The sequence below is a fragment of the Platalea leucorodia genome (assembly GCF_965183815.1).
Source record: "Platalea leucorodia genome assembly, chromosome: Z".
NCBI classification, from domain to species: domain Eukaryota; kingdom Metazoa; phylum Chordata; class Aves; order Pelecaniformes; family Threskiornithidae; genus Platalea; species Platalea leucorodia.
This window is the reverse complement of record NC_138858.1, coordinates 20,341,425-20,353,749: the sequence shown is the minus strand read 5'-3', so window position 1 is coordinate 20,353,749 and position 12,325 is coordinate 20,341,425. Positions and strand designations below refer to the sequence as shown.

Genomic DNA, 12,325 nt, shown 5'->3' with positions numbered 1-12,325 from the left:
CTTTACAGTCTCCACAAAAAACATCTACATACCAATAATAGACACTTTATCTGTTGAAGACAAATCAAATTAATGTTCCATTTCTTCTTAATTTACTTAGACTTATCATCTGGCAGCAACCACATACCCATTCGTTCAGTCTGAGTACACAGAAGCTCCACAGTGGTTCAGTTTGTATGTTCAAGAATTGTTTTTTTTTTTCCCCCCAAAAAAGTTACTGACTTACATTGCTTATACAGTTTAAATCATCTTCAACCAATACAGTTGTAGGAGACTGTGGATGAGCTAACTGGTGGCAAGCCATCCCGGTTTTAAGGAGCTCTGAAAGTATGCTACTGCTCTTAGGACCAGTGTAGCATTCTTCAGTCCCTTCTGATGGAGGACTCGCTGCCCCAAAAGAGGAACCGAGGAGTTCTTCTGTCCTGCTTTGAAGTCCTTGTCTTTCAGTGTAGACCCTGCTTATTTCTCACAATTTCTATGTGCACAGCCTGCAGTTTGCTTGAGATTTATGCCTTGAGCTTTATTCATCCATTCATCTGCTCAGAACTTAAGAGAAGACCAGGTCACACCAAGTAGCACTTCTAAAAATCATTTTCCTTATTTGAACTAAATACTTTAATTAGTGGATTCTTGCATTTAAACCATGAGTATGACGTGGGGTTTTAGGAGAAATGAAACAAAATGTGTCCACAGTTTAAATTGTCATGGTTGTGTTTGTGTAAGCTAATTGACTGGGAGCTATCCTTTTAAGAACCACCAGAAATCTCAAAACAAAGAAAACTGTTGCTGCACATAAGTACAAGAACAGCTTCTGGTGCAAAATTCCTGCCAAAATAATTTAAGACTGCAGTTGTAATTAAACAGCTTGAAAAGTAACAAATTGTAGGTGACTAAGTTCTGTGATCATTTATTTCAAGTTGCGTGACTTCCAAATTAAAGAGTTCTGGCTTCATCCGTGGTGGCTGGTCCACTGGGTCTCCTTCTACACCAGGAAATTGTTACAGAACCACTGCTAACGTCTGTGCAGCAGCTTCAGCTTTAGTGACGTGGAGCATAAACAGCTCTCAGAGGTCCAGCTGCTGTTTTTCCAGCACCACGTCCAGCTGCTCTGGTAGCCATGATGGCGTGGTAGAGGCTGTGGTGGCAGTGCCCCTCTCTGCCTTCCTCCCCCTGCCCTCTATGGAAGGTTCTCTGATAAACAGCAGTTCTACAAACCAGCTAAGCACAGTCTTGTGCTTGTGGGATGACTAGGATGACTGACTACATGAACACAGTTTTCTTCCTGCTGTGGGGTAAACCAGTTTGGTAACCCTCTTACATGGCCGGGGCTGTAACTCTGAATGATCTGTTAAGATGGGTATCTCATCTTAAAGCATTGACACACACATCTGTAGCCAAGGTATAAACTACCATTGTTAGATTCACAGTGCAAGCAAACTGCAATATAGTGTTGTCATCCAATACAAAGAAGACCAGGTCACAGCACAGCCACCAGGCTAGAATGAGGTTTCTAAATCTCTTGGGTCCTGGTCTTCACTCCTTGAAGCTTTTCAGACTTTGTAACCAGGAGAGAGAGGGAGAGCCTGAAGGCAGCAAAAGGAGAAACTCATAGGGGCAAGCCAGTGAGGACTAATGAAGGTCTAACCCTGTTTAGATTACCATCTGAAAGTCATGTAGTGTGTAGCCCTCAGTGGGACTGGGAAAACCCCTAGGTATTGCTTCCCAGTTTATGACCAGCAGCAGAAAACCTGGATTATTAAGTTCTCATCCACTTGTTCCCTTTTGCTGCCCTTCTGATGTAGTGCTTCAGTTGTTTGTAGGAGAATTATAATCAGGGCAAGAGGGCATACTAAGACAGCTTCACCACAGGCAGCCAGTGAAATTGTGTCCTGAAAACAGAAGGGACAACAGGATTCAGAGTCTGGGCAGACTTTTGACCATTGAAAGATACCTTGACATTAATGGTGTTCGAACATGTAGGTGATTAGATATTAAGGATGGTTAGGACTGTGTTGATAGCGTATGATTGGAAAAACTAATTGCTGTTTTAAGCCCTCACCCACAAGAGAATCCCAAACTTATTTTAGCATGCTAACGGTTTGAACAGATTTTTTATATCAGGAAGAGTACTTCAGATTTTCCTTCTAGATGTAGCCATTCCTTCGTAAGTGAAAGGAGGACAACTGAGTGTACTTTAAGGCAATGTACAACAGTTCTTAAAAGATGCTGGTGTCAACATTGCTTCAAATTTGTGAGGTTTGTGGTACTACACAGGTATGTCAAGAATGTATTTCCTTTATCATAGCTGTTGTGGAAGACTTACCTTTTTATCTTAATAACTATGCTAGATACAGCCATGAACATTTAGGGAGGTGTTTTCAACAACACTTAAACGCTTTCATGGGGGTAGCAAAGCCAGAGTATTTCCCCCTGGAGTCAAATGCTTGGAGGACTAAGTAGCAGATATCTGTTACATGGTAGGTTAGGAGTTTCGCAAGCAAAACCAAACGCTCTCCTCTCCAAGCTGAGTTGGAAAGGAGAAGAAATATGGGTGCAGAGAAAACATTCTTACAGCCTTTTCCCCTCAGCAGCAATGCAGCATGCTGCAGGGGAAAACATAAGATTTCTTCCTTTATTCCTGCCTTATCAATAAGATTTCAGTTGTGGGAGAATGCAGTTAGCACTCTCTCTGATCTTCGTCTCTGCTGTCACTAGTAGAAGTTAAGAGAGGAGAGACATGATGTTTGTGGCAGAGGAGGACAGAAAGCAGGTCCCTGCCGGTGAAAGGAAAACTCGCAGAAGAGTAGAATGGTGACAAGCAAATGGCAGAGGACCTGGAGAGACAAGAAGGGTTTCTAGAGAAGAATATAGGGTGCAATGTGTTGAGGAGAAAATCCCTATTTCTCATTCATTACCAAATCTGTTACAAAGCAAACCTAGTACCTGTGCACAGATAATGAAATACCCAAACCTGTGTTTAAAAGCATAGAAGTTGCAAAGTTGAAGTATTCAAAGGTTGGAGTATTAAACTTAGCTAAGTGTAATGAAAATTAAAATTGCCTAGGCAATCTTAGTCACCTTGGTACGTATTAATTATGATATTGATTAGAAGTACTTAGGTATCAGATGATTATTTTTCTCAAGCTGGACAGTTCTCAGAATAGGGAATGTTTTGTTAGAGCAGCAAAGTGATAGTGTTCAGTTCACTTTTGCGTGAGACTGATCTGCCTTATTTGGTGCTCAGCAAACCGTAGGTGTTCCTCTTGGATGTTTTTTGCAGTGCTTAGTATGAATCACAGCTAAGTTTTATGTAAAAGTTAATTTCTCTTCAAACGTGTCTATGAGCTAAGGCGAGTATTGGCATTATCCTTATTCTAAGGGTAAAGAATAAAGCACAGGAAGAAGTCCACTAATTTTGAATGCTCAGTTTGAGAGTTACTTGGTTGCTTTCCAAGTATTTAACATCATTTGGTGGTGCACAGTACAAATGCTCTCTTGTTTTGCAGCATTACACAAAGCAGGTTCTAAGCAGAAGGAAAAAAATGGGGAACATACTGTCAGAGGTCGGTGGTCCCTCAGGCTGTGGTTTTAGTTGCACTTCCAGCAGTATTGCCTTCTTTCTTCTGCAAACCATACCCGTGTCTCTTCAACTGGACAGTGAAACTGCTGGTTCTGCAGAACTACAACCAGACAACCCCAGACCAAACCCAAAACAATTATCTTCCTCCTTAGATTTATTTTTTTAGCCAGATCTATTCCCCAGTCCTGTTCATTCCACCGAAACAAGGAAGACGACAAATAGCTGTGCCACCGCAAATAGGGGGAGGAAGGACTGTGAGAATGATGTCCGCTGGGTTGGACTTAGTGATCTCAGAGGTCGTTTCTAACCATAGCAATTCTGTGACTCTGTAATGAGCAGCAGGGAAGAGCGATGCCTTTAACTCATGGCACTGCTGAGGACAAAGTACTATGAATTCGTATCGCCAGCTCCAGGTGCACTACAGCTAGCATGAACCTCTTTCCCACTTGCAGGAAAATCCAGTTTGACAACAAATGAGTCAGGTATCCTTAAAACAGCCTTTTCCGTTTCCAAGCAGACATACATTAATTCCCAAAGATCCATAGTAATTCTCTGAATGCAACAGTGGGTTCATGGAAACTGTAACCACGATGTATCATACAGTATACAAACAGAATGGCATTTGTCAAGCACCTTTGATTTTTGACATGAATTCTTGGTGTTTGACATCACAGTCCTGGTTATAGGCTTTTAAGATCATATAGAGAATACTGCATGTCATCACAGGTTTTTAAAAGAAATCTTTAGAAAGGGGTGAACATAGACCAGATACCCAGTATAAAAAAATCTTTAAACGACTAGGACACTAGTAAAGCAAGCAGTTGAGAAGAGGTTATTGTAATGGAAAGTGTCAGGCAGTAAGTTCAGATAGCACAACTGGCTCCATCTCATGTATTAAAAATGTTTATTGAGAATGCAGTCCAGCCAGAAGAGGTAGAAATTAGAAAAGAGAGAGGTTAATCAGGTTCATTCTTCATTTTGCTCTTCTGCTCACCATTTTCTTCTAGGCTGCACTGTCTCCCGCTGCAGCCTTTATATACATGATAGCTGCATCTATTTGTAAAGTAATCAATTTGCTGGTTGTAAGCTTCACCTATCTGTTTTCAACAATAAGCACTTAAAAAATAGACTGTCTTCACCAACCCAGCTTTTAAGTAGACCCTAAAGAGTCAGTAAGCAACAACTCCGTAAGCCCCAGATCATGCTTTCAAGCCAAACTTAGTGTATGCTATGTTTTGGAAGGATTATTTTTCTTTATGGAATACTATAAAATGTTCTGCGTTCATTATTTATAGCCATAGTGCAGAGAAAATCAAACTGATGATCAATGTTGTCTGCATTTGTCAAACTGAGTTGTAAAGCACAAATACATTATTTACAACAGGTTTTAAGGAAGGGATGTGTTCAAAGCAGTATCTTAAATTAGCATTTAATGTCTGCTTCATCGGCACCACAAACCAGGTCCTGTGGAAGGAAGGGATCTCAGTACTACAGTCTTCTGGAAAATTCTGGCTAAAAACACTTCTGAGTATTTGGGGTTTGAATTTATTTCGAATTTCAGTTCAGCCATTAGGAATTTAAATTTTCATATGCATTTTTATGGATAGATCCAAAATGTGATTTAAACTCGTAGAGTGTTGCAAAAACCAGAACAAGTGAGGGATCTGCTTTTGAGACCTAGGTGTATCTGTTCAGAAAAAGCATGCAGGATGTTTAGGTGAAAAAGAGAAAAGAATGGAGTAAAAGAACATGATACCATATTACCAGTCTTCTACCTGGGATCACTGGTGAGGTCTTAGAAAGAAAGAGGCTGTAGACTCTAGAGGTGACAAAGACAAAAAATAAACGTCCATCAAGGCTGCTGTCTTCAGGTGTGGTCAAAGGGATGCAAGAGGTGTTTTGTAATGGGAATGGCAGAGGAGTAGGTGGGTATCTGTAGTAGTGTGTGAAATCTCTGGGGCCTGTGGTTTTGTTTCGGAAGTATGTAGCTGCTGGAGGAAGTTGATGTGCACTGGGGTGAATTTAACCGTGGGAGGGTGCAGGGCGTAAAAGGAGTGGAAGGTACTGTGGAATCATTAGGGAGGAAGGAGGTGACCTAGAGCTATAGAAAAATAAGGGAAATCAATAGGAAAGAAATGAACGAGAGGGGAGCTATAAATGGGGTTTGGAAAGGAACAGAGTGCCACATGAAAGGTAATAAAAATATTGCTATGAACTAAGAAACCCCTGTGTAAACAGTGCTTAGTAAAGGCAGGTTTGGAAAGCAATTTTGACAGTGTGTAGGAGAGACAGAAAATACAGAGGAAATGAGGAGCAGGAATTCAAAAACTGGGCATCACCAGAGGAGCTGAGAAGGATGACAGAATGTAAGACATTCAGTTCAGGGCAAAGAACCAGCAGCAATGATGTGGAAGGGAAGGACTTAAGGGTAAAGAATCTGAACTGATGGTTTATAGAAGGGCTAGAGTGGTAGAAGAGAGGAAACTGTAAGTTAAGGTAGCTAAGAGAAGCCCCATCTTGGAAAGGCTCTCGAAAGAGGAGAGGAAAAAAGCTTTAGAGAGTGTCACAGCAAAAATTAAGTGCAAGAGAAAGAGGATGCTATCAGGGAGTGCAAATAAGGCTCTTAAGATTGCCTGGATTATTACCACTGATCGCGTATTATGTCCTCTCAAAGAGCTAAAATGAACAAGAGAAAATCATGCCATTAAACTTAGTAACTGCATTCAGATCTCATGGATGCTGAAACTAGGAGGAAACTGGCAGCACTGCCAGATGAAATGGCCTCACCCATGCACTATCCTCTCCTTTGCACAGGCATGCAAGTGTGTGCAGCCGGACAGCAAGCCCCAAGCTCAACACTGATTTGGATTTAAAGCAAGGGGAAGAATGGTTAATTTTCATCTCGGATCGGTCTTCCCAGTCCAGTTTAGTGCGGGATCACACAAATGCCCTTGAGCTGTAAAGGGCAGGACTAGTGCTTTCAGTAGCATTTCCATGAACTGGAGGCTCCAGTGGTCCCCTCCAGCAGAGAGCCATTACCTGTGCTCAGCACACTGGGGCAGGGAGAGGGGGACTGGGTGCCTGTCCTCTAAAATGCATTTCCTCAGCAGGCGGAGCCTGTCTTAGTGCTTCTGCAGTGCCCCCTACGCGCTCCTTCAGTGGTTTCCCACTGTTCCTTTAGCAATTGTTTCAATCCTAGAGAGTCAATTTGGTTGAAAACTGCTAACTTTCCTTCCTTTTTCATACTGCCCTTTAGCTTCTTTCATTAGCAGGATGAGCTAATGTAAGATGACTGGCGACATGCAGCTGGGAAGGGACAGAGCCATGTCAGTGGTTAACATAGGTTGATGTAATTTTTGGGATTGGGCCTTTACAGTGTGTTTCCATGAGAATGCAGAAGGATGACACACACCTTGTTGTTTCTATCTTACCTTCCTCCATTGCCACCCCAGGTTTCAAACATACAGTGCCATCCTTCCTTATCTCGTGCCAGCTCTGGTTCTCATCAGTCTTTCCTGTCTAATGTTATAAAGCATCAGGAAACAATCCCCCTGAAAGAGCAGGTACTTTTACCGTTTTTGTTTGAAGGAGTCCTGGCTGAGGAATTCTTCAGGAGGTAGCAGGGATGAGAGCTGTTAAAACCATCACATTTGTTCAGCCGCACGAGACCACAGTGAGTCCCATGTGAGGTCTGTAATTCAGTCTAAGTAGAATTCCATTAGCTTAAAAGCAATCTGCTCCCCATTGTTTGGCCAGGAGTGCTCTGAATGCATATAATATGTTATTATTAATGCATTATTAAACCATTCATTGCCTTTAATTCAAAGAGCCTGGACACAGTAGACTGCAATAATCTGATCTTTATTCTGGGAAATACACTGGAAAACTGTGTATGTGTCTGCTGCACAGTTTGAGGTAATTTAGTGAAACAATAGTCTCTAATAACTGATAAATTGTTCTCAACCGTATGTTACAAATTGGAAATACAGCTCCTTTAAAAATCACACTGGTCTTACAGTGGAGCAGTAAGAAAAGGAGTCCCATGCTTTGAAGGCAGGAAGATAAGACCTACGTACGAATATACTTAACATTAATTTGCACATGGTGGACTTGATTCTTAGCTGTGGTAGCTCAAAGGAAATTCAGATTGCAAGCCTCACGTTTTACGAACCTGTTTCAGTCCCAATATAAGTAACAGCATCCATCGTATTCCTTTAATTTATATTGTCTGCAGCGGTGCTAAAAGAGATCCAGAGCACAATCGTACATTGACCACTTTACTTAAATGGATAGTGTGTTGTGAAAAGTACTGTCCCCATGGTGTTTGCATTATGGAATGAGAATTCTCAAGTGGCAAGTTGAAGGGATTTTCTGGTGGTTTTCACCCCAGGAGCTTCTGAAACTGTGAGGCTCAGCTAGCGTTAAATTTGTAGCAGGGACACAGTTTTACTTAACTGCATTTGTCTCATTTCCTTTTTTTTAGGTCAGAGTAACTGACAGAGTCTGGAAGGAGGCACATTCACCAAACATGGAAGAGGATACCAAACCTCTCTTGGTTCCTGTGGGAGGCGATGAAAGCAATTACGGAATCATGAATATACAGTTCAGTCCAGAAGATTTTAAGTGCAAAAGGTACGAGGAAGGCTGAACCTACAGAATGATTATGTAGCAATGAGTTATTTAATCTTTGCTTTCAGCAACAGAATCCCACAAACACAGAAGACTGACATTTGGAAACCAGGATCCTACTTTGTCTCTGTGATGTTATTTCAAAGCACCAGGTGAACAGATGTTCATATTGTGTTTTGTTTGTAAGGATAAGACTTTTCTATTGACATCACGTCAGGGAGGGTGCTCCAGTGAGAACTTGGCATGTGGCTTTTACAGTGCTCTTCAAACACTGAATATCATGTGTGTATACTGAAGCATGATGGTTTTTATTTAGCACAACAAACTGAAATGTTGAGACTATGCAAGAAAGCTTGCCAGCTGGTGTAGATAAATGGCTGTTGGTATGTGTAAATGGCTGTGTATGCACTCTGCAGGTGATGCTGGAAAAATACATTATTTGCTAGTATTGAGGCAACTGAGCGCCCTTTACTGCCTTTAAGAAAAAAACTGTAGTATCTTTTGAGATTGAGCAAATATGAAAAATTCATCAGCCCAGCCTTTTTGCCATGCCTGCAAAAATAATATGTATCTAGCTAAGTGGTTATTTTGCATGTTTTCTTAGTTTAACAGCTCTGTTCCCCAGAAGAGGTTGGAGTGGGAGACTTCCTCTACTGTTGCAGTTAAGATTTCTGTGAGCTGGAACCAAATCTGAGATCAGAGTGGAAACTAACCTTCTAATGCTAGCTGGAGGCAGCAGCTCTGTTTTTTAGATGAAGGAATAGTCCTATGCTACCTCTTGGACTCTGTTTATGGCTTTTTTTTTTTGCCGTTTGTATCCAGCATCGTATTTCAGTAGAGCAGTTTTCCTGAAGGAACTGAAGATGGCACTGTTGTATACAAAATCCTCTTGTTGGGGCCCACTTCAGCAAAAAAAAAAAAAAAGAGTTCTTTATTATAGTGTTTTGCTGCTGTCCCAGCCTGCACCTTTGGAAAGCCGTGAGAGCCTGCTTAGCTGTTAGCCAGGGGCTAAACAATCTCTTTTTTTCTCTGCAAGCAAAGGAAGGAGGATAAGGATCTGAGTGAGCCCAGGGGAACAAATGGAGCACAGGTGTAGGAGCATACAGAATTGTATATATAAAGATTAAGGAACAGTAGAGTACTTCCAGGTGGGAAAAGGAAGTGTGCAAAATTAATTCTTGCTTTATCTTCTTTCTGAGGAGTGTCTGAGGCCGTCCTGGTATAAGATGACTGCTAATTTATATGTGTTTTGGGAGCTCCTTGTGTTGGAGGAAGTATGTGTTGTGTTTGAGAAGCAATGGGTTTCAGGTGGTGTGGTGATACCAGAGCAACAAGGGAAGTTTACACCTTTGCAATATATCAAAATGCCAAGATCCACTTTTCAAAAGTGAGGTTAGGTATTGTTTCCTCATTGTGTGTTTTTTTTCTTGTGATCTCTTACGTTTGGAGACTCAGCTTCATAAAAGGTCATGTAGCATTTGGTTCCCTCCCCAAAAGCAGAAATGTGTACTTGGATTGTGTTCCTACCTCCACAAGCTCCAGCTTTGCGGATCAATCTACTTTGTCTTTATTGCTCCTCCCTTCAGCTCATTCTCCCATTTTCTACAACCTAGTCTTTTGCCTTCCAAGCATGCAGAAGCACAGAGATGAAGGGCATGAGCCCTGGGATATCAGGAAGGCCTGGAAATCATAGTTGGGACAAACAAGGCTGAACTCCATCTCTGTGTATTAGAAGAAGCGGTGCAATCTTTAGAAGAAGGAATGAGGAAGAGGAGGACATCAGGGTCTGTGTCAGGCGTGGTTAAGGCAGTGGACTGTTTGAAGGCCTTCTTCATTAGAGCTTTAGGGAGTAGCAACTCCAGGAAAAGAGGTTTATCATGCATAAAAGTATCGAACAGTGCAAGTGCAATAGTAGGTGATGTGCTCTGCTTAATCTGCTAATTTTTAAACTTGCTATTCAGAAACCTGATCAGGCGTTTGTTGATGGGTGGTCATTTTCCTTTGATTGAGATAGCTCATGAAGTGTTTTGTGTGATTTGCTTACAATCACTGTTTGTCTATCTTAGTGCCATTCTGTTCTTTTGTTTGATTTGACGCCATTTACATAGTTATTTGGTTTTCTTAACAGCTTGGAGGATTTGGGATTTTTGAAAGGTATGCTTTTCCGTGTTTACATAAGAACAATAAGCTAATTGTTTTTTAGAGTTGTAAATTATTTTGTCTAGTATTCTTTTGCTAATTTGGGGGGAAATATAAAGCTACTTTTAATCCTCTTAAAGAGGATGTTATTGTTCCTCACAATGACCCGAATTACTCACGATGTATTAGGTGTGGTTTGCCCATTTTGTAGGTCCCTTTAAAAACTAGAATGTCATTGCTGCAATGGTTTATTGATGATTATTGTATGCGAGAGGGAGTTTCTTTTTTTTCTTCTGATTGCACTTCAAATCTATTTATTGTTAACAGATACTGCAGTTGTCTTCAGGCATACTTGAACCTTCAAAGAAACAAAAGATGTTTTGTGTTAGTTGTTTTGCATATGAAAAAACTTGACGGTGCCCCCTGCTAAAGGGAGATCAAGCTTTCTTCCTTTTTCTATTCTTTTTGAAGTCTTGTAGTGTTCTCACACAATGTAGGGAGAGATCAGTAGGTGAAATTAAAGAGTTATAAATTAAACAGTGTCTGTTGATGGCAGTCAGAGAAACCTTTTTAATGCAAAAGTGGTTGGTTCCCTTTTATTTTTAAAGTTCTTTTAACTTACAAAAAGGTAGACAATGGTCAGGACTAACCTGTGCAAAACTACCGTTTCTGCATTCATTATGCTTTTACCACTCCAAACCTATGCGGTCTTTTTACTGCATTGCCCGCTTTTCATTTTTCTGTGTTGCTAACATTTTTACTAATTCCTAATGTTATTGTGTCCTAACGGGGAAGAATTAGAACCTTCTTAATTAAGAACCTTCGTATTTCTTTGTAAGAGAAGAGTAGAATAGCTTTGCCTATGACACAGAAGAGGGAACAGTGCTTGAAATGTGGTATGGTGAAGATTGTGATTCTTTATTTGTTAAAATGTGTATCCTGTGAGCAACAGAGGTGACTTAGTATCGTGCTCTGAAATGTTATTTTGGTTCTGCATCCAGCATTTTAAGACACTTGTGTGGTCATGCTGTAATCATTATAATGACAATGGTGATTTGAATGTGGAAAAAATTTAAGTAAAATGTATTGCCAAGAGAATAAAGATCTTATAGGATAAACTGTAAGCATACTGTTTACAATGCTTATGTAAATTCAGACAGCTTAGAAAGTAAAAATCAAGTCAGTCGTGGAATTCTTTGGAGCAGGTTTCCTTAAGAGAAGTGCACTGACATCCATAATGTTCCTATCTAGACAAGCAGTTCCCAATTAAGAAATAGCAACTTGTAAGTATAGCCTTCTTACTATTACTTCTTCTCCTTACTTTAATTTCCATGATGGTGAATCAATTTTACTCCTTAGTTTCTGCTGTGCCATATACAGCATTCCTGTAATAATTTGGTGACTCAGCGAAACAATAAAGCCATAGGAATTTACTGGCTTTATTTCTGTGTAATAATGCTATCACATGCCTGAAAAGTAACTGATTGATGTGGGGTGTCAAAGAAATCTGTGAAATAAGCTAAGGTGGGGGTCTTTTTGGAGGAGAGGAAAGAAATTGTTAAGCATCCTGTAAGGAGGTTTTTTTTCATATTTACTTAAATATGAAAAGTTTGTCTAATGTGAAGTCATTAATACCATCACGTAGCGCCAAAACACACACTGACACAAAAAATTGTATTATATCGTAATAGCTCAATACTTAAAACACTACTTTTGATCAGATATCCAGAACCAGCTGCTTGCTGTTTAAAAATACTTCAGTAAAGGTACTCGGAATAGAGTATTATTTAGTTTAAAACTTCTTGTGATAGGTATTCGCCATACTGGTTCATTGCTCTGCAAGATGTAGTATATTGCTGAAAATATCCAGAAAAAAGATGTAAGCACCTTTATGGATGCTAGCAGTTGCAAGATTGTATGTAGTTTGCAAAACAAATTTTCCTATTGTGCTGTTCCCCCTAACCCTCCAAATCCAAC

General features: G+C 40.4%; 1 protein-coding gene across 4 annotated transcripts in view; it reads left to right on the top strand.

The window, feature by feature from the left end:
• The window catches only part of SLC38A9 (solute carrier family 38 member 9), a 49,067-nt gene that overhangs the window by 661 nt on the left and 36,081 nt on the right, over positions 1–12,325 (top strand). For 2 of the 4 annotated variants that reach the window (XM_082335431.1, XM_082335429.1), the window contains exon 2: positions 8,064–8,212. In XM_082335431.1, the coding sequence (XP_082191557.1) occupies positions 8,109–8,212 (104 nt within the window). In that variant the 5' untranslated portion in view covers positions 8,064–8,108. The other 2 variants (XM_082335430.1, XM_082335428.1) reach the window with 1 other exon arrangement.